We start from the raw sequence: 27,190 nt of genomic DNA on the forward strand, positions 1-27,190 counted from the left end.
AGTTTAGAATCACACAGCGATACTTCTCGCAGCAGAGGCCTGAATCCTGTAGAAGCTGGTATGTGTTTGTTCTTGTTTTTGTTTATTTTTAGTTTGGTTGTTATGTTCGTTTGCTTTCTGACCACTCGATCAATCATTAATTCATCGTCCATAAGATATAAAGTATCGATGAAAGTTGATAACAAATAACTATTTACTTGTTAAAACTCATTTTAAAGTGTTAACGCAGAAACAAATGTAAGTAATCAATTAAAACTGCAATCAATTCTGACTTATTAATTGTGATTTAGATGGAATATTGTCATAATAATACTGATGTGATATAGATCAAGGTGAAAGTTGATAGTTAGGTGGACTCGCGTTTATCACGCCTAAAAGATCAATTAAATTTCATTTTGAATGTGATATTGCCAGGATAATGTTAAGGTAAAGGACTGGATTAGTTTGTGAAGGTATGTACGGCTGGATTCATCATGCATTTTCTGGAATATGATTGTCATTTCTGAAGTGAAACATACAGTTGGATACTTAGGTCCCATCTGCTTACTTTTGAGTCAGTATATTCTATATACCAGCTCTGTTGACTGACAATGTTCTACTGTCGTGCCTTTTTTGTGTGCAACCATCTGGAGAACTAAGTATTGTGATGCTTTAATCTGATTAACTTAACTATTGTATATAGCAGTAATCCTATTACTGGTTCTTTTATATACTGATTACACTGCACCATTTGTTACCAGAGTTACCAGAGCTTCGACTCGCCTATTCATCAAGTCTGTTCTCTTGAATCATGCCACCCAAAACAAGAACGATGGCTCCCCAGCCTGAGGAAACCCATGATATATGTGATCAGATAAGTGATGAGGTCAGAGAGTATTTCAACAGCCAAGGATTTAAAGACTTGTTTCAGACATCCCTTGTTGAAGGTGTGACAAGGGAGTTACACCATCTTCGTGATCGACTGGAACAAACAGAGAGTAAGGTAATGGATCTGGAAAATGCGCTCCAGTCACAAGCTTCCATTATAACTTCACTACAGAAAGAGCAAACTTCTAGATCTGAATTTATCAAGTCATTGAGGACCAAGTTGAATGAAGAAGAACAGTACTCAAGGAGGAACAGTCTACGATTATACGGCATCCCAGAAAAGGACAAAGAGGACACCGACGCAGTGATGATAAATCTTGCAAACAAAGATCTTGGTGTAAATCTCAATCTGGCTGATATTGACCGCTCACATCGTGTTGGTACCCCGCGCCATGATAAGAGACCAGGAGACAAGACGAAGCCTCCACGACCCATCATCGTCAAGTTCTCTACTTATCGTGCTCGCCATCTAGTGATCAGGAACAGGAAACGACTTAAAGGGAAACACATAGGAATTGACGAAGACTTGACGGCAGCAAACAGAATGTTGCTTCAAAAAGCAAAGGATGAAGTGAAACTCAACACAAATGCAATTGCCGCTTGGTCCACAGATGGCAGAGTAACTGTTCTAGTGAAAGCCACGAACGGAGGTTCGCTAAGGAAAAGAATACACTCGGTGACTGATCTTAAGAAAATATGAAAATATTGTCATGTAAAGCGTAAACAGGTAAATGCTGAGTTAATATACATTTATGCTCATATCAGTAGACTATATCACTCAATGTAGTGAAACCATATTCAGCTGATGAGAAATAATGCGAATACCATGTACTAGTCATAATATCCGCTTGTACTACCGATACATTCTATTATATTGCAGACTTTTCCGTTTTTGTTTTTGATAGGATATAGTTTAACGTACTATGTTGTGTACTTGTATTTTATGTAATAGGCAGAATTCTACAACTTGTGATAATTGCTCTCTTTGCAATCGAAGCTCAAGAGAGTATAAATCTTTAGCTACTACATTTAATGAAGAACTTCTTCCGGATAACAAAGTTTATACTCCTGATGAATTTTATGAATCTACTAAAAATTCCGATACTTGTTCTACAGTGACTTTATTTCATTTTAACTGCCGTAGTTTAAAGCGCAATTTTGATAATTTCTTACAATGTGTCCAAACATTTTCCAGACCTATGTCAATAATTGGGGTCTCTGAAACATGGCTTAAGAGTGATGATGATGATAGCTATTTTTCTATTCCCCAATATTCCTTCCTAAGTAATCCTCGACAAGGAAAAAGAGGGGGAGGCGTAGGAGTATTTATTCATGACAAAATAAGATTTAAAAGAAGACCAGATTTAGATGTGTTTACTAATGCTGTTGAGAGTATTTCCATTGAGGTATATAATAAAGTACAGAATTATATAGTTCTTGTTATGTATAGACCACCACACGAAGGAGTACAATCTTTTATAAATGATACACAAGCACTGCTGAATGTTATTATGAATGAGAAAAAGGAGAGCATCATTATGGGTGATTTTAATGTTGATCTATTGAAACTTTATGTTATTTCATATGTTAATGAATTCATTGATAACTTTATTTCACTTTCTTACTTACCACAAATAATCAAGCCAACCCGAATAACCTCACATTCTGCGACTACTTTGGATAATTTCTTCTGTAATAATCCAGAAGGTTAAGCTGAGTGGAATAATTTTAACAGATGTCAGTGATCATCTTACTCCTTTTATCATGATTTTATCTCAACCTGATACAGATGATCCTCAAATAATTTACTCAAAACGTGACTTCAGTGATGTTCACATCAATACATTTTGTTCAAAGTTACAGTCTGTGAAGTGGGAATTTTTAGATCGTCTTGATGATGTTAATCAGAAGTATGAAAGTTTTCTTGAAATATATGTGAAATTGTATAACGAATGTTTCCAAAAGGTAGAGATGAAAAGAAAGAAACATGCAAATGTTAAACCTTGGATTACAATAGAAATTAAGAAAATGAGTAAACATAAATATATTTTATACAAAAAATATCTTAAAAATCCTACGACATATCGCAGAACGACTTATGTAAATTTTAGAAATAGATTTAATAACTTGATACGTGATACAAAACGTAAATATTATGATAATAAGTTTAAGGATGTAATGAACAATGCAAAGAAAACATGGAATGTTATAAATGAAGTTTTGAACAAAAGAAAAAGTAAGCATGATGTTAATGAAATTGAATATGAAGGTAGATCTATAAAGGATAAATCTCAAATTGTAAATTTATTCAATGATTACTTTAGTACAGTTGGACAGAAAATTCATGATAAGTTGGATAGTGCAGTAACTACATCATTTAATAGCTTTTTACAGGGATCTGTTTGTGAGTCTTTATTTTTTAGCCCGATTACAGAATCTACTATAATTAATATTATATCGAGTTTTGATGTAAGTAAATGTCCTGGTTACGATGAAATTAGTGCTAAAATTGTTAAATCTTCTATTAATGCAATTGTGTCTCCTTTGTGCAATATATTTAATTCTTCTCTTGAAAAAGGCATATTTCCTAATGCATTAAAAATAGCTAAAGTTATACCAATTTATAAGAATGGCAGTAAAAATATGTTGAATAATTATAGACCAATCTCTATTTTATCAATTTTCAGTAAAATTTTAGAAAAAAATGTTTATGATAAATTAATATCTTTTATTGAAAAACACAATATTTTGCACAATAAACAATTTGGCTTTAGAAAGGGATATAGTACTACCCATGCATTGATTGAATTAACAGATAAAATTGCCAAAGCCTTTGAAAAGAAACACATAGTGATATCTCTCTTTTTAGACCTGTCAAAGGCGTTTGACTGTATTGATCATTCAATTTTACTTAAAAAACTGAAATATTATGGAATAAGGGGAAATGCAATACAGTGGTTTGAAAGTTATTTGTGCAATAGGAAGCAATATGTAAGCGTTGATAATTTTAATTCAGAATATAAAAGTATTTCAGTAGGTGTACCTCAGGGATCTAATCTCGGCCCCCTTTTATTTTTACTTTATATTAATGATCTGCAATATGTTAGCAATATTTTATCAGTAATTTTATTTGCAGATGACACAAGTTTATTTTTATCAGGTAAAGATCCAGTTGCATTAAATAATCTATTGAATTCAGAAATGAAAAGCATACAAACTTGGTTTACAGCCAATAAACTCTACATTAATCGCGATAAAACATGTTATATGATATTTAAGAGTAGGAATTGTAGAATACAAGATAATGTAATAACTATTGAACTTAATGATCTAAGTATAAAGAGAGAAACTAAATTTCTTGGAGTAATCATTGACGAAAACTTGAACTGGAAGGAACATGTTAATTACATTGCTTTAAAAATATCTAAATCCATTGGAGTCTTTAATATTTTAAAGCACATTTTACGACTGAAGATTTTAACAAATTTGTATAACTGTATGATTCTATCACATTTTATGTATTCTAATATTGTATGGGGCGGTTGCTCATTTTATTTATCACAAAAATTGTTTTTACTACAGAAACGTGCAATACGAGCAATTACCAAATCAAACTATTTAGCACATACCCAACAATTATTTAAAAAGTTTAAAATATTGAATATATTTGATATAAATAAATTACAACTAGCATCGTTTGTTTTCTTATTCTAAACAACTATTGCCCAATAACTTTCATGACTATTTCGAATATAATTGCAACATCAATAAATATAAAACAAGAAATTCCAATAAAATGTATGTACCTTTTTATATTTTTAACTTTTCAAGAACTACAGTAAGTTTTAAAGACCCACAGCTTTGGAATGAGTTGCCAAACGTATTAAAAGAAATATCCACTGTTTTTACATTCAGGAAAAAATATAAATGTTATCTTCTTAATTGTGAGTAGTTTTATTTGATCTAATTGCCTTTTATGTGATTTATGTAAATAATTATGTTGTGTTTTTTATGTGATTATGCTATGTTATATTATCTGTTTGTTTGATTGTTTTTATTTTTTATATTTTGTATAATGTATTTCTCTTGAAGGGTGGATATATAGGGGATCAACCTTGACAGGCCAATGGCCTTTGTTGATCCCTCACATCCTCCACCCTTCATCCTTCTTTCATCAGTACAATGTAAATGAATGTTTTTTGGTATATATTTATATTGTTTTAATTTATAATGATTTGTTTGTATATCTTTTGATGTGTTTTTAAAGTGATGTGAAATAAATTGAATACTTGAATACTTGATTACGATAATAATACTCACATTTGTAGGCCTATAGATGGTAGAATGATAGTGCGCATGCTCCGACCCCTGGGGAGTATTCCGGCCAGGCACCATTTTACAAACACACACATGCCGATCTAACCACATTATGTTCGCATCCTCCTTGATACCTATTTAACACATGGGAGGGGAGTGGCGATTGTAGATTGATTATGAATGGAAACATACTCAAAATATATATGTTTCTTCTTTATTGCAGAAGAATATGGGGAGGCACCCAAGGCTAAAAAGGAGGATGACAGTTTGCCAAATCAAATAGCAAGTCTGGTGGAGAGAAAGCTTAAGAAACAGGTTCACCTAAAGGTAGAATTTAGTTTTGAACCTTGTACTTTTATGTGGGATAAGACATGTATGTAAAAGATTTTCTACAATGTCTTTTTTTATCCTATAATCTTCCACTTTTTTTGTGAGACCCAGAAATAACAAAAGTGTCTACCTAGAATAATAAACAAACTATAGTAACACATAGCAGAATGTGATGAGTCTGTATCTGATGAGTGCGGTGAACAGAATTTACCAGGTCCGCTAGATGTCAGAAAAGTGAATCATGACCTTATTTGTTAGCTTTAACAGAAACATTTCTACAGAGACGTGACAGCGAGGGAGAATTGCCGTTTGGTCTACAGCAGTGTCGTGTACTACCCGATTAGCCTATTTCCATATGGTCTACACCCAGCACGTCTAACATACAAATGGTCTAATAATCATTTCGTCTATTCATTATTTGGTCTCATGACCATTAAGGCTATTAACCATTTGGTATAATTTCCATTTGGTCTAATATCCAATAGGTATTCTACCCATCTGGTATATTGTTCGTTTAGTCTAATAATCAGTTAATATAATGCCCATTTCGTCTACTATCCATAAAGTCTAATAATTATTGATGATTATGATGTTTGATTGAATGATTATTAGACCAAAAGATAAATGGTCATTAGACGAAATGATAAGTAGATTCAATTATTATTAGACCTTGTGGATAGTAGGCGGTCTGTATATAGACATTGACATATATATAAATTTAATTTAATTACACATAGCATATTGAACAACATTGATAACAGATTAAAAGGCTGAGAGGCATGCACACAACTTGTAAGAGAGAGTAAAAGAGGACTGAGAGTGAAAGAGACAGAAGGACAGTAGAGGTGAGGAGAAACGGGAGTGAGTCTGAAGAATGGGAAGAATATATGAAGAGCTCGGTTGCAAAAGGTACTACATCCATTTTGATAAAAATTGATCATTAATGTGCACAAAAAAAATAAAAATGGAATTTTAAAATAAGTTCGATTCCAAAAGGTACTATATCCATTCAATCTATGAATTGTAACTTGCATACAGTATGCGCAATTTTCGGTTCCAAAAAGTACGACATCCAATTTTGGTTCCAAAAGGTACTACATCCACAAATATTTAGAAAAAAGACATAAATTCATAACAAATATTTGGGTAGACTTAGATTTTTTTTAAAGTGGTATTATACTTCTATCATACAAAATTATAATCAGCCAAAGTATCATTCCAAAGTGACGTTGCTAACTATGAAAATTAAAACATCATGTTTTTCTCAGAACTGGATTTATGGATGTAGTACCTTTTGGAACCGAGCTCTTCATATATAGAGAAAGGGATAGAGAGCTGATGCAAAATTAATAACAGAGAAGTAGGGACGGTTGTGGAAAAGAAAGACTATCATGTAACGATAAAGGTTAATGTAGAAGTGTATTCGTTTCCTTTATTCCTCAGGAGATAGGAACAGACAGTACTGATAGCGCTAGAGAAGAAAGGGTCTCACTAAGTATATGGGACTTTGCCGGACACGACATGTACTACACAACCCATCAGGTAAAAGAGTACATTCTACCTTAGTGCCTTGAAAACAAATTCGTAATATATTGTTAGATTCTGGTATTTAGAAGAAGAAAAAGGAATAAAATTGTATTTACTACAGTCTCCCATACAATCATCAAATTGTTCATGTCATAAATATTTGATATTTCTCCTGTGATTTCTTTCTAATCAACTTCAGAGTAAATATCTATTTTTAAAAAAAAATGAGAGTATTCTCCCATTGTCTCAATATAATGCTTTAGTTCAGAGCACATGGAATCATGTATTTTATGCACAACTGCTGTTGGCCTACATATTGGTTTTACCATCAGTGTTATACATGTGCATGAAAGGAGAAACCCTGACATTAAGTTTGTTTTGATAGAAGCAGAAAATGAGAGAAACGGGTCAGTAAAACACCAATTGCAAACACTACAACAAATCTCGCGAGCTCCCCTCCCACTTGCCTTGTACTAAAAAAACTTAGATTGAGATTTTCCATGAAGACAATTTCGAATCATACATCCACCCTAAATATAATTGCACAAATGTTTGTATACAACCCCTCTATGAATCGAATATATTGTGTCACCAATAACTAAAAAATGAAGGTTTATGACATTTCCTAAAACTTTCACTATATTTTCTCTCTAATTTTTCTGTTTTTATTTGGTTTTATTAAAACCCAGCTGATATCAGGTTGGACTTCCATTTGAATGTGTGTTCCAGTCATAGGTGCACAATCTTGTCCAGGGTCAAACTGATTTCTTCTTTCGTTTATATGATATTCCAATGTAGGATAAAAGACTTGACATTAGTTAATAATCGCTGATTTCTTGCTATCTAATTAAGTGCAGAAAAGTGCTATAAACAGCAACACCTCTAGAACTATAACTGTTAGTTTTCTTGTTTAACATAATCTAGTTCGCCTGTCATCCTAATGAAGTTATTCAGAATTGATAATATGTATGCCAGTGGTTTGTTAATCTGTATTTTATTGTAGCATAGATACTCACAAATTAATAATGGCTATTAATATGGAGCCAGAGGATCTGCATCAGTCAGTTAAATCCAGAGACTTGGTAATTTTGAAAAGTAATGCTTTGTCTTGGGTTGGATAGAGATATTGCAATTTAGAGACATTTTGCCCTCAATGCTAAATTGTACTCTTTATATTAATATATTGTTATTGTTTTGTTTAGTTTATTTGTATTAACTGACTGCTAAGGAAATCAGATGCATGCTTGGAAGTAAGCAACCAGGGGACTTAAAGCCGCCACGGTGGCTATAAATCATTTCCGTGGGAAATTTTTAGTGAGAATTAATACCTTACCAAAGGGCACTAGTGCATCAACTTGGTTTCAAACCTGGGACCTCTCGATTACGAGTCCATTGCCCTACCACTGAGCTATCACGCCTCCGTTTATCCCCTTCGCCTATGTCTCCGTATATAAACAGTACACGAGGTACCTATAATAATTATAGAAATAATGGAGCATATAGAAAGAACATAGCATGGTAGTTATTAAACCCGTATGCATCATTTTTAATTTCCTTCTCCTTTAGGTGTTTCTGACATGGCGAGCCATCTATGTGATAGTCTTTGATCTCAGTAGAAGTTTGGATTCGGTCGTTCCTCCTGAATCCAGAGACAAGTATTATGAAATGGTATTTTTTTAATTTTATTTTATACTGATTATTTAAAAAAAGTATAAATACCATGATAGCTCTTATTGATTTCAACTCTTTGTTATTGTAACGTGTTTATTAACCGAGGGAACTTATAAACCAAAATCAATCATCGAACATGCTGCATCAAAAACAATCTAAACTCTCAACAAAACTCAAGTAAACCAGGACAGTAGAAAACACAACCTCATACGAAGAAGGACGGAACAGAACTAACTTTAATATTCAATATTATAACATGGCTCTGAGTACAAATCAGGCATCATAACAAAATAAACCAATCAGGGGAAAGTCATGTGATAAGAGAAACCAGTGAGGTGAACAGGCTAGATAGATCAAAGGTGAGAGGCAAAGAGAACGAATGAGAGAAGAGAAAGTGCATGTTGCTAGGGCAGGAAAAGGCAACCATGCATAGAGAATGAGAAGACAACAAAGGGAATGGGTTTGAAGGAGAGAGAGGAAAATAAGGTGTGGCAGTAGTGCAACTGAAAGACTGTGCTGTAAGAATGTGAATGAAATGGGAACATGAGCAGGGAAAATGAATATGCAAATGAAGAATGCAAATATATAAATGAATATGTAATAATGGATAAGGAAGAGATGAGAAATTTACTAACTGAAATATAAAGACAAATTCAAACTGTTACATTATTATAAAGTCAACTACCTGTTTCCTTTGGGATTAATTGATGTGTAAATTGTTGGTACAATTAAAACAGTCATATATTAGACTTGTTTTCCCTTTGAGAGTATGGTGTGAGATTAAATAGTTGAATTTCCATCTCTGTGAAAGTCCATCTCAGTTCGAAAAAAAAATACACGTTGGCTTACTCAGTCTTCCTTCCAATCACTTCCACACTTGGGTATGTCATTTAAGCGATCAATTTATGAGAATATGATTAACAATCATAATAGCTGGTAATGTTTTATTAATTTAAAATCAAGGAGTACTGCTATTTCTCTTAATGATTAATTAACCACCTCCTCCTGAAATCTTATCATACACCTCAGATTTCACCCCTCATCTTTTAATGATTTATATTTCTGTTAGTATAGTATGAAGTATTTTTCCTCAATATCATATATTATATTATGAAAGTTTATAAAGAATTGCCACCCTTCAAGCTTAGTTTGTGGTGCAATCCTTCTTCAGGATTATTTTATGGTAATATTACAAAGTAAAACATAAATGTGATAATGTTTTCATTATATGATTTAATCATCATGCTGTAATCGGTTAGTTATTTTGGGATTTAATGAAGATAACACAAATGAAAATTATGTTGGATATGAGGAATGGGACATGTATGCGTTATCCAGTTAGAATATGTTTCTATGCGTTTTTATCATTGGCCTTGTCATAAATATAATTGTTTACATTTTTAAAACACAGGCTAAAGGAGGTGCGAAATCAGAACTGACATGTCTAGAGTTCATCAATTTCTGGTTGTGTTCCATCTTCGCCCATGCTGTGGCGCCCTCTTCGGTCAGGAATAAGGATACGTCTAAAACCGCTCAGAAATCACCACCAATATTCATCGTTGGAACCCATCGAGAAAGTGTGCAAGGATACGCAAAAGAGAAAAGGGAAAAAGTAATGGTGTATGATATATTTTGATAATGAACTAATAAATTTGAATACCACAGGAAGCTCCTTTCAGCATCAGCTGTTCTTCCTGACGTTCTGCAATTCTTGCTATAGCGATGTTATTGACAGCTGGGCTAGCTGTCAATAACATCGCTATACTACTGACTACTAACTACCGGCTGCCACGCCTAAAAACGAGCAAAAAATACCATACCCCGAGATAGACTGAAAACTTCAGTCTGTGATATCGACAGTTGTTCCGATGAGACAACATCTGGTCAGACCGACATGAATATGAGATGCTACGACTTTTTTTCTTCTTCACTCTTTACGTCTTCATATATTTCCTATGGCTCCTAAATTAACTTTCAGTTCAAGACTTTTTATCAACAGGATTCGTTGTCAGGTTGACCAATGGCAGTATTATCAAACAATTCCCCATACCAGACGGTTCTTTCTGTCTAACCATGTGGCCATTACATTGGTCATGCGGATTCAGTAAGGAGTCAGTATGGCAGTAAACTTGGGCTATGGCATTAGAACAGCTTTACTAGATATAAACTAACTTTGCAAAATTTTCAAAAGTTCACCTTGATATAATTTTGGTGTTATTAAAGAGATGGAGTAGTGAAAATTTGAGCAATATTTGATTAAAAGGAAATAAAGTAAAACGAATATTTATTTGATATGTACAATTTTGTTTAGTCATACGTGCACCCTAGATGTAATCATTACAAATACATTGTTACACAGCCTCATTGCTTTCATTCATGAAATTGGCACTACCAAGTAAATGGGAGAGGACCTCAAAAGATAATAAGTCACATCGGCATGTATACCCGTCTTAATAAAACGATGTAGTGCCTTTAAAAATATTGGCATAGGATTCAGGCTCCATGTTGACTTCTGTAAGAGTAATACTTTATAAATATTTATATTTACATTTTTTGTTGTTGCATAGATTATCATGTTTAATATTACGACTGAGACGTGTATTTTATGTTCAGTTCACCTCATTTGTCTTCTAGATTGGCTCTGCCTTTGGGAAGATCCGTGAATCCATCATGAGGAGACCGTTTGAATGCCATGTGGTCCCCAAGTATTATGCCATTGAAAACAGCTTAGAGGACAAAGACGAAGAGGTACATCATAAATAATCATCAACTCTCAAAATTTATAGTAACCCTGTAGCAAAATAATATTCCTGATTATCTATCCAATCCAGTTACATCCAATACAAAAAGAAAAGTGGCTTTTCCTTGTAGTTACAAAGTGCTGCACAATTTGATCCAAATTTTTGGACCGCTTCAAAAATATTATATCACTTCAAAAATTTAAGCTAATGCAGTCCATTGTTCTGTAACAAAATACAATCTACACTTTGTTTCTTAGCTTGAATGAAATGTGATTGATTTTTAGACTCATTTTTATTTGTTTGTCTAAAATATTGTCCCGATTTGTTAAACTATTGCATAAATTAAGATGCTCTTTCAAACACAAAGAGCTGGCATACCCATCTGCTAATATCTGACTTGTAACACATATTATAAAATCTGCTCACTCTAAGACGTGATGTTTATTCCGTTTGACATGAAATCCCAATGTTTTGTGGTAATAATCCTAAAATATTTCCTCGCCCAAAGAATCATATGATTCTATGTTAATTCCCGAAATACTTTCAATTTCATGCTAATTCCCAAGAAGTTATTCAGAACAATAATATTTCATTCATTTTAATCTACTGCTAATGAACAAATTATACAATTTAGGTAGTACATGTACTTACACTGACATTGATTTTCATCCACTGTGCTTGACGAAAATCAATTATAGGTATTTAATAATAAAATCAACTGGCATTGATTTAGATTGTAGTTATTCTTCTTAGAAAACTTGACACAAGCTTCATGCTTTAATTACATTTAGTAATAATACAACTAAACAAATGCATTTGTTTATATTCTTTGTGGAATTCTTTGTGGAAGATAAATATCACTTCTTGTATTACCCATTGTCAATTCTTCTCCACATTTATGTGCTACATCTGTGCAATTATTCCCTCTCTTACTATAAAGTGATATTTGTGTGCAGTAAGTTTAATATTCCTAAACATGCTCAATTAACTTTATCGTCTAATGTTTAATGACATTGCCTTAATCGTTTTGATAACTATTTATCCACATCTTCGATACATTTTTCTATTTTTTTGTTTAATACTGTTGTGTGATGTTACCATTGTTATTTTGTGATATTGCTTTGGTATTTTGATGTTTTTAGTATGATGTAAGTATCTGTTTACTTTTTAAAATAGACAATATTTGCTTTGAGCTACATGTCACGTTTTGTTTAACCAACCAATACTTACTTTCCTTTGAAGCTGGTCGAATTGAGGGAACATATTGAGAAAGTAGCGATGGAAGAGCCTTACATGGGAGAAGAGATTCCACTGAGATGGCTCTTATTTGAGGATACTTTAGCTGCAGATAAAGCCAATTACATTTCATTAGATCAGGTAGGACTGCAACGTTCATTCTTGCCATTTTCAAGTAATTTAAATTAATATGTACTGTAGTGGAATAAAAATAGTGAGCAATTGTTTATATTTGAAATCCTTTTTTTTCTTCCCATTTTTATGTAATGAATGTTTTAGCAAACATTTATATGTATGTATTTTAATTTAAAGCAAATTTAAGTTTAGTCCTTATTTCATTTCTTCACAGCTACGTACAACTCTCCTGGTATTGTTGGGAATATATGATGCTATATTATTTAAATGCATCGATGATACCTTTTAATTTTGTAAACGGCCCAAATTATACCCGTCTTAATAAAACGATGTAGTGCCTTTGAAAATATTGGCATAGGATTTCGGGCTCCATGTTGCCTTCTGTAAGAGTAATACTTTATAAATATTTATATTATGTATATGCTTTGTGTAAATTAAATGTAATGTTACTGTTATAAAAAAAAAAAAATTGATAGATACTACCCTAACCCTAACCCTTACCCTATTTTTGAAGCCATTTTTATAAATTCTCCCAGACCAAGGAACTGACGCTGCCATTCGGGATGGAATCAGAGGGTGAACTTCTCACGATGCTGACCTTCTACCACGACCTGGGTTACATAGTCTACTACGGAGGCATTGAAGACCAGCAGTCTCTCCTACGAGACATAGTGATCCTGAATCCTCAGTGGCTAATTGATGTCTTCAAGCAGATCATAACCATCCTGGATCCTGCAGAGATGGTTAGAGACCTCCTTCTCCTTTACAATCTCATTTATGTATGCTGCGGTAAGCTGCAGCAGTTTTGTTTAATATACACAATGAATGGGAAGTGGGAATTACAAACTAACCTTGAACCTTGAAGAATTACTCTCCCAAAGCGTGAACGCTGTCCTGGAGAGGGCTATGCTGTGTTGTGTGCTGTTGGTGATGTGCTGTTGGTGAAGTGATGGTGGTTGTTCTCCGTGCACTATATACAATGTGCAGGGTGCAGTGTGCAGGTGGTGCAGGTGTGTCCCTTGTTACAACATCTTCAGGGGCAGGGGCGGCGCCATAGTCTGTATGGTGGGTAGTGCCGCTCCCCAAAAGCCAAGAATTGTATTTCCAGTGACAGCGTTGCTTGGGAAAGTGTTCCAGACACGGACTGCTCTGGGGAAACATGATGTACATGTAGCAGTTAACTCGGCAAAATGGTTGGGTGAATCTGAAGTTGTGGCTTTGATGTTGTGCTTTTTGCGGTCTGGTGATGCCTGTGATGAGTCGGATGTCAGGAGGCAAGGAGATCTGGACAAGTTTGTGGTGTACTTTGAAGAGCATCTCGCATTGATTGAGCAAGCGGCGGTGTTGTAGCGTGTCCCAGCCAAGAGATGACAGCATGGTGCTGACACTAGATTCTCTTCTATAGTTTTGTCTCTGTATGCTTTCTATGAGTTTGATCTCCTTCTGGGTGTGTGGATTCCATGCACTTGAGGCATATTCCAACTGGGGTCGTACAAGCTGCTTGTATGCAATGTCCTTGACTTTCTGCTCACATTTCCCAAGGGCTCGACGTACAACTCCCAAGAGTTATTGCAGCTTTCGCTTGGATCTTCTGTGCATGGGTGTTCCAGCTCAGATTGTTTGCCACTGTGACTCCGAGGTATTATAGGAAGTAGCTTTGGGAACTGCTTTCCCATTGATGTTGAAGTTAAAGGTCAAGGGATGCCGCTTCAAAAAGATGCACATGTGGGCACATTTCTTCACATTGAATGACATATCCCAAAGGTCTGCCCATTCTGCCAGTGTGGAAAGATCCTGCTGTAAGGCTATGTGGTCATCTCTTGTGTGGATACTGCGGTACAAGACACAATCATCAGCAAAGAGTCTTATTGATGATGATACGTCTTCACATATGTCATTGATGTACACAAGAAACAAGGCCAGACCAAGGACCGATCCCTAAGGGACCCCAGAGATGACATCCGTTGATGGCGATGAGGCTCTATTTACTGACACAGTTTCAGATCGGCCAGTCATGAAGCCATGAATCCAATTGATAGTTGATCCATGGATTCCGTAGAACTTCAGCTTGTGAACTAGCTTTCGATGTGACACCTTGTCAAATGCCTTGCTGAAATCAAGGAAGATCGTGTCAGTTTGGTGCTGCTGGTTGATGTTGCTAGCCCAATCATTAACGGCTTCCACAAGCTGGGTTTCACAGGAACGCCCTTGTCGAAATCCGTGTTGATTGGGAGTGATGATGTCACTTTTTTGCCAGAAAGTTGGACATGTGGCTCAGAATGATGTGCTCAAGGATCGTGCAGTAGATGCATGTGAGGGACACAGGTCTGTAGTTAAATGGGTCACTTTTGTCTCCTGATTTGTAGATGCTTGCCACTTTGGCTCTCAGCCAATCCTATGGTAGGACTCCATTATCGTACGACTGTTGGTAGAGGTGCGTACTACAGAGGTCCTATGCAGTCTGTCCTACGAGACATCGTAGGAGATGTGGCTAATTGATGTCTTCAAGCAGGTCATTATCATCTTGGGTTCTGCAGAAAAAGGAAGTAACCTTCTCTATTCAAACGAATATTGTGGATTTACATAGAGCTTAATACATCAACAATGTCTCTACTAGCTTTACATATGTATCATTTCCCCCGTCATCGGATTCAGACAGAATGTATCTATGTGTTAACAAATAGAAAATTAGAAGTACAGTACACTTACAAGGTAAACTGCAGCACTATGACCTATGTAACCAAAAAATGTTGTAAAGAAGTCTCTTGAGAGACAGAGTTTTAGAGTATCGATACAATTGTTAAAGGGATAGTTGAGTTCTGTTTTCAGACTGCAAATGCCTTCAAAGTGTATGGTTATTGCTCTTATTCTTATCTATGACATTTCTAGTGCCCGTTTAGAACCTAAAATTGCTATGAACGGGTAATTTTAGATCCCAAAATGTGTGAATTTAGCCAATATGATCATACCAATTCAGCTCCACTTTAAAAAAAAAACATGGTGACCGTTAATTAACTATTTAATTAAAAATAAGAATACATGGGCCGGCTGGTTATACTTAATATAAGCAACACGAAAATGCCAACAACAAAGCTAATATCGGCATTGGCTGAAATACGACATAAAAGCACGAAATTGTTATATTTATGGATATTTCAGCCGTTTCTGAACCTATTTTGATCAAACAAAGATGATTTTGTCATTTAAATATTATGTTCTTTCAAATTTGACACTTATTTTTTCATTATCTCACAAAAAAATTGTGTGTAGCGCCCTCTGCAACAGAACTCAACTATCCCCTTAAGACATATTTTTTTAATGATATTTAGGTAACAAAGCTCTCACTTTACCATGTAGTAATGGTTTACAATCTATACTCCTATGTCCAGTTGTTCCAACTGCCATTAAAATTACATTGTGTTTTAATTCCAGGAAGGGATCGTAAGTGATGCGTGGACCACTCTTGAGAAGGATGGTATCTTAGAGGATAGGTTGATTCAGCATATGTGGCAAGGCTTCTTGGAGCAGAAGGAGGCCTTAGTCAAGCTCATGGCCAAGTTTGATCTCATCTGTGAGGCTCCGGCAGAACGACACCAGCAAGAGCAACAGGATGGAGTAGACACTGAGGTAACTCTCCAGCTAAATGGTGCTCCGACCCGTGCTCCTGCAGCAATGCCCCATATTCTGTCAAAAGTATAGGGTTAGGGTTATGGTTGTAATTGGGTTTTCGGTTTAGGATTAAGGCTAAGGTTTATTGTCTGGTCCAGTGCTGAAGTTAGGCATTCGGTTAGGGTAGGAAATTACCATGAAACAATTATCGCAGGAACTAAACATCATGTTTGAAGTAAGCCTCAAATATTTTCACTATAAATATACGGACAATAAAGGAGCAAAACAAGGGCCTTTTCCCAGCTTTTGTATAGGTATGCTGCAAAAAATTGACACAGGGTTGAAAATGGGTTCATAATGTCCAAATGTTAAATGTGCTTAATTTGGATACCATAATTTGTTTATATCTTTTCATACAAGTTCCTTTCAAAATGCTGTTTTGTGCTGTGAAATGTAGGGACTAAGTAAAGTTTTTAAAGCTTTTACAAATGATACCAAAATGTCTATTTCTAAAATTTGGAAGCGAAATTGCTCAATAGGTCGACGTTGTTGTGAAACTTACCATAATTTAGTGGGAGGAGTAGGATGTGTGAAATGACATGATGAGTGAAACATGAATTACTTTTTGTTTCCCATAGATTTCACAAAATATTTTTTTCTGTATCAATGTATATTTTGTTTTGTATTTATGGTTTAAGTTATTGGATATGTTTTGATATTTTAGGTATCAAATGAAGCACAGAAGGTGGTAAGGAAGCGCTATTACGTTCCTTCCAGGCTGACGTCCCGTTGCTCCCCAGAAGAGATTGCGCAGATCACGTCATCTACATACTTTTATGTGGACTTCAGGGGCTTCTTACCAGGTGAGGATGAGTTCATCATCTGTTTACATCCAGGGAGGTGTTAACACGTGTAATGTATCATACCGTTAATGACCTCCTTGCTCAAAAGAGACTAAATGGCAATCTAATTGCAACACGGTTAGTATGTAGTCAAACATGTCTAGGTGGTTACCTCTCTTTAGATGACACCTGTCTAGATGGCCATGCATTTTGTCTCCCTTGAGAAAATGGTGTGTGTCTAGAAAGACCACCTGTTTACAGTGACCACTAGTTGCTCTATTTTCCTTGAGTGGCCTCAACAGACAAGTTTGACTGACCTTTATAGGTTCTTGCCAAGGATGACCCATGTATCCAAAGCAAACAAAAAGTTTGTTGTTGTATCATATTGGTCTACAATATTGTTTTTTTTTATTTGCTCTAATGGTAATGATAATATCAATATTGGATAATATCAGAATGAACAAATCCACCATGCAAGGTGCTCTAATATTACACCAGCTCTTCTGAGGTACTGGTTGTAGGTTGCTCCCAGCAAATCAAGAAATTCGTTCCTGAAGGTACCCATTTAACACCTGTGTGGAGAGTGGCAAATGCAGATTAATGTCTTGTCAACGGACGTGTCAGGGCGGTCAAACGTACAAACCTCTAAACATAGTGCTATATTGATAGTCGGAGTTGGTCCGACTTGTTAGAAACTAATGTTTTGTTTCTCAGAAAAACAGAATTATCTTGAAGTATTATTGCAGCTGTTGTATCTTTTTGAGCTGGCTTTAAAAACCCGTAACTACCCATAATCTGTTGGTCATCCCTGTTGTTTGCCATTTTCACAGATGGGCTGTTTCATCGGTTGATGGCGAGAGCAGTCAGATGGATGGATGAAAGAGATGGACAACCAGTGAATCTTTTCTATCGTCACATCAGTCTAATGGTCGATGAAGAGCATCATGCCTTAATAGAGATGTTACCCCCTCATGAAGCAACTATCAAGGTCTGAGTCAAGTGTCAGCGACCATTTTTATTTTTTTATCATGGGGGAGATATTGAATTGTAGGTAAAATTTTGGAGGCCGAGCTTCGGATCCCTTCATAGGCAATGAATAGCCTCCGCCAGGCAATGTTATAGTCATTCTCCTGAAGACGATCAGATCGTACTGTCGATACGTAGAGAACCAAGAGCTCTCTAGAGCTCTTATTTCTTTGAAAGAATTGCATTGTGTAACCCTGAAAACTTAACCTATAAATCAGTATCAGGATCTGGTTCTGAGTACTCCAAGCGGAACCTTATAATATCGCGACTTCGGTATTTTTTAATTGGTTTAAGTATATATACATCCATAGCTGATAAGTGTATTTAAAGGAGCTACACAAAGAAAATTCACTAACAACTGATAATTAGAACAAATGACATATGGATGGAAAGATTTTCTCTTGAAAAACATGAATAATTTTCTGATAAATCATATAGATACCATGGAAAGGCGTAAAATGCAATTTTTCAAGACCCTTCTTAGACCCCCAAGCGCCCCCGAACGTAAGCCAAACACACAAGCGTAGCAAGCTCTGAATAGTGACGTCATACACTGGACAAACAGCTCAGTACCGGCCGTCTACCGGAGTCGCGCGTGTATTAGTCTGCAGCTAGCCAGCCGTGTCCCGTGTGTGACGTCACAAATATTGACGCTCTACAAAGGACCGCTGAAGGCAGAAAATCTGGATCTCGAAACTAACATTTTTGAGAGTTGATTACTGCGGGCCCCAAACATATTTTGAAGAGGAGAGTTGTTGTATTTGATCAGTAAGGCTTCCTCTTCGCAATGATATGAGTTTTGCATCAATACAAAACACTTTTGATTCTTCGTGTGTCTACTTTAAGTTGTGATTACAAGCCCAATAATTGTTTCTATTTTCAATCTATATTGTCCCCTCTCTTGCTTGCCTCGTGTTTGGAAGAGATACGTAGATGACACCTTCATCATACTTCCCATCTCTGAAACAGATAAGCTGCTTAAACACATGAATAGCCTTGAACCAACCATCCAGTTCACATCAGAGATAGAGTGTGAAGGGAAGATAGCATTCTTAGACACTCTAGTTCATAGACACGACAACCATAGGCTCTCCACCTCAGTCTATAGGAAGCCTACCCACACAGACCAGTACATAGCGTTTGACTCTCACCATCCCATATCGGTGAAGAGAGGTCTAGTGAAATGTCTATTTGACAGAGCTTCACGCATTGTGACAAGTCCACAACAGCCATGCAAAGAACGGACCCGTGTTCGCAGTGCCCTGAGTCTCAACGTTTACCCACGCCGTTTTATACACAATACCAAGAATAGATCGTCGGAACCCAGGGATCAGAAGGTATACAAGACTTTTCAGTCTTGCCGTACATTGATGGGGTCTCCCAACAACTCAAGCGCCGCCTAGAGAGCCATGGCATTCGAACGGTTTTCAGATCAGATACCACCCTACGTCAACAACTTACACGCCCCAAGGATCCAATTCCTCCACATAGACGGGACGGCATTGTGTACAACATCCCTTGTAAAGGATGTGATAGATCCTACATCGGCGAAACTGCCCGTCCGATAAAAGAAATGAAAGAATCAATGAGCATAAGAGGGACGTCAGACTCCGTCGAACTGACAACTCAGCCGTAGCCGAACATGCTTGGGATAAGCAGCATCCACCAGACTGGGACGGGGTTCAGTGCCTTTCCCAGGAACGGCATTGGTATACACGGAGGGTAAAAGAAGCTATCAATATCCGTCTCAATCCTAATAATTTCAACAGAGACAACGGGATCGATATCCCCGAATTTTGGATGCGGACGATACGCCGCCATGACACTCGCCGTCCTGCCAGCCAACAACGGTCGATTCCATTCAGCAGACGGCCCGAGCCAGCGGCCCGTTGATTGATCGAGTACCGTATGCGTCGGCCAATAGGCCTGGTGCATCAACCGAACCAGCGGCCGAACCAGCGGCCTGGGTGATTGGTCGATCACCGTGTGCATCGACCAATGGGCATTGGGCGTTATTGTTCCAATTATCGATCGAATTATAGACCGCTCCGCCGGTCCTCCCGTAAAGTATAAAAGACCCTTGCTTACAATAGTTTTTTATCACCTGACGAAGTATCGCAGTAGCATACGAAACGTCGTGATCTTTTAGATTCCTTATTGACCACATTGCGAGACAAACGAATATCACTAGCGATATTATTTTCGATATATTGTTGTTCTTGTTTTGTTTTGTAATTTATTGTAATATATTGTTATCTATAATTGTTTTGTTTTACATTGTATACATTGTATTTTAATTGTATAATGCAATTAGTGCTCTCTTGCAAATCACTTTATGTGCGCTAAGGAGCATAATCTTTAACCAAAACGCACATAGAATAAAATAAATTTATTTAAAAAAAGGAGTAAATGACCCTCACAAAATTGAAGGAAACTGTATACAATTACACACCATCATATTATTAATTTCTTTATATTTTCCCCTTTACCTTTGATACTGAACATGTCAGGTCACTGTATACCGAGGAGAGGTTGCTGATTCTGATCATGATGGGGATAGTCATAAACAACCAGCCCCAAGTGCTGTCAAAGAGGTAGGTAGCTCAACAGGATAGTTTCAATTACTACACAATAAAAATGAACAGAGATGGAGGCGCATACTAGTTCACAAAATCTTTTTTTTTTTTAAAGTGGAAAACTGGTAGCTTGCTTTAGTCTGCCAATACACTTCCAAGAAAGGTCTCTGAACCATAGAATTGAAACTGTCACAGGTAAACAGTTTTCGGATGTGTCATAGAACTTTCGTTTTGAAAAGAAAGTACATTTAAATCTGCATACGTTGAATCGGTTGGGACCACAACAAAATTAGTTTGACTTAAGCCCCATCACACCAAACTAGTTCTCACTAAGTTCTAGAACTGTTCTAGAAAATCGTAAATGGGGTTGTGGCCGGGGTAATGTCTATAATACGATCCTAGTTCGTTTGTAAACAGTCCTCAATCTAGCGAGGGCTATAAAACCCCAGCGCGATCTTGCCGTTCCTCAATCCCTTCCAATGTTTCGACTGTGCCAACGGGGTGAACAAGTAAACGGACCCGGTCGAGCTACAAACTGACCAGGTCGTACTGCTAATTGATGTTTAACGTTGTAACACATCCCTAGTAGGATCGAAGCCCGGGATCGAAGTGCGGCAATTCCGTTCGTATCACGTCCATCTCGTTTTAAGTACGTTTTCATCCGTCTAATTGCAGGAAAGGGACAATTTTGAACAGGCTCAAATTTCTAGAGCACACACTTCCCATTCATGAAGTTCTAAAAACATATCAGTTGATACTACGTTCACTCCCGCCGTTCGTACACAGTCTGAGCCTGTTTGGCAACATTTTCCAGAACGTAGTGAGAACTTGTTTGGTGTGATGGGGGCTTTAGGCAAAATTCGACTTAAGAAGTGTAAAAAAAACATCATTTGCAAAAGTTTATCAAAAATATGGATTTAAGTAACAAAAAAAGACGACTTGTACTTGAGTACAATAACTTTCCCATGTTTTGAAGTGTGTGGAATCTGTGAGTCCTGTTAGATAGGAGGACAGTAAAGTTAGACCAAAGGGAACTTGACTTAGAAATGAACTACAGTTGAAGGCAGGATTAACTCCAATTTTGTTTTGAAAATCTGGCTAATTTAAGCCATATTCTACATCTAGTTTATGTAGTAACACAGTTCAGCTATCGAACTGTGAAGCTGTGTGCTTCATCAAAATGGTAGACTTTCTCAAACAGTTCTGCGTCAGCAATATAAGTTTATGGACAATTGTAAAATAACTTCAAAGATAATTTGTTTTCCCGAAATCCATATGTACATACAAGTTTTAAAAACATACGTATAAAACATATTTCAAAAGAAAGGAAATTAATAAATGTGTAAAGGATAGACAAACGGTTGGAAAGCCCATTTCAGAACCATTTTCAAAATGGTTCTGTTATTCCATGGTGTCCAAAAGCAAGAAAATTATATTGATTTACTATCAATTTTCAATCATAGTAATTTACCGATACACTATCCCCCTAACCCCTCCCGATACCCCCTGCCAAGTCCTCCAGGGTATATTGCAAAGAAAAATCATCAATTTTATTGACAATTATAATATTAAAAGCTCAGGAATAATTTTGGTCGAGATAAATTGGAAACAAATCTTGAAATAAATGTACTGTTTATGGATCAAGAAGATGAGAGGACCAATTTTGTTTTCTCCACCCAAATCAGCAATGCCCGTTCATGTGTACCAGAATTTATTGGGTTAAGACTTAAGAGAATATAAGCCAATGTGACGTGTGATCAATGCACTATCCTAATGACAGTGTCATTGTATATCCGTCTACTATCACTATGAGATGTGAATTTAAATCAAAGTTAAGTAAGCTTGAAGTAGCCAAAAAGAAATTACTATAAAATATCTGTCTTTGGGCTGATTGTGTATTTATGACAGGTGATGGACTTTGTAACGGAAACCCTTGATAGTCTTAGGCAGCACTGGGCTAGGAGGATCGAGTATGATGTCCGCTTCATGTGCCCGAGACTGAAGTGCAGTGAGAAGAAACTGCTTAAAAACTGCTTCAAGGAAAAGTCACTCAAGTGTGGACTACATAGCATCCCTACGGCTGCAACCAAGTTCAAGTTTGGTAGGTCTATAAGGCTTGGTACCCCACCAACTGTTATTGGGGTAACACCCGAATGGTGGCAAATTCCCGATGAGAGCCAACTACTATGCATATGTAATATAGATACAAGTCCCTCATGTGTAGACTATCTGTCACACCTGTACACACTGACATGAGGCCTGCGTGGAACCCAAGTCAAACTTTAGTTTTGAATGTGGGGGTTATGTTATACTTGATTTTATTTATATTCCTCAACTATTAATGCATAGAAAGCCAGGTAAAATTGTGTTAATTCAATTTAATATCTTCTAGCTGTGCATACTATTTTGTTTTTAAATCTGATTTATAGTGAACTTTGGGGTTACTGTTTGCTATTATTGTACTTCTGTGTTTAATGTATTCTTGGTACTACCGGTATTTAAATTATATTAATAATTCTAAAACATGCCATGATGATATGTTGCACATTTCACTTTGCTCAAACAAATACTGAAAAAGTTCACAAATATCTTACCATTCTATATAAATAGTATAGAATATTATATCTTATTCTATTTTGTGTCAGGGATGGGGTTAGGTTCACACTTATTTTACATGAAATGTTTACGGCCAAACAATCATTGTTTTGATATTTCCAAACCATCTCTAGCTTGGTGTAAAGAAACTCCGAAACCCGAAAATGTAGATTGATATATTTCCAATGAATATCAGATTTATCCACTAGATCTCAATTGTTTTCAATTTGAATTGATATCTTCATGTATTTTGATGCAGGTATGAGTGAGGAAGGGGTGGAAAGTCCAATAAGTAAGTATGCAATCACTTTATCTTCTCATTCTCATAATTTTTGTCTAGAATCATGTTGTAAGGAAAAGGACTTAATTTTCTTAGTTTGAATCTATTCAATAAGCTCACAACTATCTTACCATTCCATGTTAGTATAGAATATAATGTCTTGTTTTAATCTGAGAGGGCTTACTGTTATTTTATTTGGTGTCAGGAGGGGATTAAATACACACTGTCAATGAATGTATAATCCTATGCAGACAGAACGATGTTGTGTTGTTATTTCAGATGCACCATACTTGTGTTCAATTGCTCCAAGTGTTTAGCAGTGAGTTGAGTTGCAGAATAAAAACGGAAGGCAAGGAATGAATCCTGTCGGTTGTCACTCGTTTGTGTGAACCAGAGCCCTGTTTCATAAAACTCGTTATCAGTAACAAATGGAAAATATTTAACGACTTATCTCCCAGTCAATCAAATGCCATAATTCCAGTCGCTCTTAACAGTTATTGTTACCAGAAATTGATGATAATTTTGATGAAACAGGAACCACATTAATACAAATTGTATCATGAAGGGATGGATCCATAATTTTCTTTTAAAAAGGAGCAGTCTACTCCAAAACAGTTCTGACACGCAAAAAAGAATGGATCATCTGATTTGTTTAGGGGCAATTGTTGTTGATGCTGTTTTAGTTTACAAGGCAAAATATTTACGGTTATGGTGCCGTTTCTCTATTAAAAATTCCCTGACAAAGACAAGCAAAAAAAAACTGTTATCATCTCATAAGTGTGATGATACACATATATCTCATAAGTCTAAAGGCTAATGGCTCAACCTTGTGGTGATATGTCAGGCAATCACAATAACACATGTACATCTCTGTATAGATGATACAGTGGGAGTCTCATGTACTGATAAGTATGTTTCAACTAATACATTTTCTCTTGAGCTTCTAACTAGATGTCAAGCATACATATTACAAAAAAGGGGTTTGCAGCATAAGGTATCCCTCTTTGGGTACAAAACGGGGGGGGGGGGGGGTTGGGTTGAGACAGGCCAGATGCACCCCCCCTCCCCCAATCTGACGGTGGTAGTACATGTATCTCGTATTCATTGTGTATTTTTTTTTTTTTATTCTAACGTTGAACTATATAGTCCTGTATATACATGCGATTATAGCTGCAGCTATTTCTCGGTAATTATGTCAGGCTAATATTGCATATAATATAACACATATTATGTTGCCATATCTGCGCCCTTAACAAATAGGAAAAGAACAACCTTATATCTGATACAACATTTGGAATAGCTACAGTAACTTATTTTCATCAGTTAAGAAGGTATGCCAATACATGAAGATTCTAAATGCAATCCTTATTGAAAACAACAACCAAAATCAAGATTAAAGGATAAAGTATAACGTGATGAAATATTATCTAATAACATAATGTCAATTGCAGTTCAGTTTATAGACTGCTTGAACTTATTGATGGAGTGTGCATCTCGGAGCTGGAGAGGAAGTGCATTCCATAGTGAGGGTACCAGGGTGATATAATTACCTCTTGTTGTATGATAACATCATCATCTCTCAAATTGTATCCGTTTAAATTAATTATTGTTATTATAAACTCCATGGGTCACCATTGATTGATTATCCTGATCTTGAGGACAGCAGCATATACTGTGCGACCATTATTTTAGTGATCGTGCAGAGCAGATAGGATCTAAGTAGATTATTATTAACTTTACAGTTCTCCATAATTTGTTATCCTTATCTTACAGCTTGCAAGGAAAGCATCGTACTGTGCGCCCTTTACTTCAGTTATCTTGCAGAGCAGATAGGATCAGAATGGCGTCTGCTCGGAATCAGACTAGAATTAAACCCAGCAGATATTGACCACATCACAGAGGACAATGTAACAGCAGTGTATCGCATCCTTGCTATGCTACAACTATGGAAGAACCGATCGTCATGTTCGGATAAGAGGAAGGTGGAGAAGCTTTGCATGGCCCTGAGCAGCTGTAATAGGACAGATCTTGCAGAGAAAGTAAAAAAGGAGGCAGGAATCTGCTAGATTTCACATCCACTGGACATTGTAATAAACGACAGCTAGATAACTCCTTGAGTTTCACCCTAGATTTTTTCGGGAAGGCACTCAATATGACAGCTAGGGATATATGGCCTATTATCACTTTAATAATGTTTCCTTCAAGTATTGGTGACTATCCGTTGAATGAATACACATGGGCTAGAATTGATATGAAGGTGCTTTCTGCACTGTTTGCCTGATATTATGTGTCGTATGTCATGGTATAGTGTTTCATACACTTGAGGCTCAATCTAAGAGTTCAAATCTTGTCAATACATTAATCCACATTTGCCACCCAGGTGTAAGTGGGTACCTGCATTTGCAGCTTGGGAAAATATAATTGCAGGGCCCTCAGGAAGAACAGGATTGATGCTGATGAGGCTACCCTGGGTATAAACATGATTATTAGTATGTTGATATTCATATGCATATACAGTCTGAACAAAAACTTAATCCTTGATGGCGTATCTTACGAAATAAATAATTCAGGAAAAGATATTTGCCTTGAAGTAAACTTGATCTCTAGGGATTCTAAGAGTAAAGTGTTGGGAGGTGTCCATGTCAAGTGCAGGAATGTGCAGATTGTAATCATGACAGATCATAAGAACTTGTGTGAGATACTTGATACAACTACAAACAAATGTGAAAGCAATGACCTATTTATATAAATGTATTTTGTTAAATAGCAAAGTCGTGTCACTTTCAATTGGTCCCAATAATGAAATCGATTATGAGAATATGAATGGAAAATTGGTAGAATTTAGTAATATGAATATCCAATGTCGTTCTCATTAAAAAAAAATCAGAAAATGTTTTTGTTTCACAAAAGAATACTATTACCTATAAGTTAATCTTGCATTACAAGTTAAATTAAACAAAAATGTGTAGTACGAAAGCTGATAAGTTGCGTAGCTTACAGAACCGATATAACATGTGTATGTTATGTAGATATGATGTATTATCTTTTTTTAATTTTTTTTATATGTATGTCTTATAAACTTGTGTTTGTTCTTATTTCACTTTATTCATCATGGCATTTACAAGGTAGTCGATTACATTCTTGTATGGAATGTTGTATTTTGCAATGGAAGGAAATTCCTTAAACGTATTATACCATAGTACAGTTCATAGAATCCATTCTATATTTCATTATCATTTAATAACAGAAATTGAATAAAAAAAATTAAAAAATGGTACATAAAGATGTGAGCCTAATCATGATTTCAGCAAAGATGTGTAACATGCGATATCTTTTGTGGCTCGAGTTTGTAGCATTTATTTACAAAAGTCTATACATACTGTGATTTCAAATAAAATATATGTGATTTAATTGGTATGATCTGAATGTATGAAACAA

General features: G+C 36.0%; 1 protein-coding gene across 1 annotated transcript; it reads left to right on the forward strand.

Annotated features, from left to right (window-relative positions):
- Nucleotides 1-26,775, forward strand: LOC105437779 (probable serine/threonine-protein kinase qkgA). Its single transcript, XM_030989717.1, has 15 exons — nucleotides 1-58; nucleotides 5,408-5,511; nucleotides 6,958-7,056; nucleotides 8,608-8,709; nucleotides 10,124-10,324; nucleotides 11,347-11,460; nucleotides 12,696-12,830; nucleotides 13,361-13,567; nucleotides 16,257-16,451; nucleotides 17,158-17,296; nucleotides 18,106-18,263; nucleotides 20,812-20,895; nucleotides 22,786-22,978; nucleotides 23,732-23,764; nucleotides 25,526-26,775. Exons 3-15 carry the CDS (start codon nucleotides 7,036-7,038, stop codon nucleotides 25,816-25,818), a joined length of 1,875 nt encoding a protein of 624 aa, XP_030845577.1. The 5' UTR covers nucleotides 1-58; nucleotides 5,408-5,511; nucleotides 6,958-7,035; the 3' UTR covers nucleotides 25,819-26,775.
- Nucleotides 26,776-27,190: the final 415 nt, after the last annotated feature.

The sequence above is a fragment of the Strongylocentrotus purpuratus genome, unplaced genomic scaffold (assembly GCF_000002235.5).
Source record: "Strongylocentrotus purpuratus isolate Spur 01 unplaced genomic scaffold, Spur_5.0 spur5_scaffold_18, whole genome shotgun sequence".
In the NCBI taxonomy this organism is placed as follows: domain Eukaryota; kingdom Metazoa; phylum Echinodermata; class Echinoidea; order Camarodonta; family Strongylocentrotidae; genus Strongylocentrotus; species Strongylocentrotus purpuratus.

Excerpts from the sequence above, each read along its gene's own strand:
- LOC105437779 (XM_030989717.1), top strand. The coding sequence starts at position 7,036 with ATGTACTACACAACCCATCAG. Across the intron at positions 8,710-10,123 it reads GAGACAAGTATTATGAAATG|GCTAAAGGAGGTGCGAAATC; the intron begins GTATTTTTTTAA and ends TTTAAAACACAG. Across the intron at positions 11,461-12,695 it reads TAGAGGACAAAGACGAAGAG|CTGGTCGAATTGAGGGAACA; the intron begins GTACATCATAAA and ends TTTCCTTTGAAG.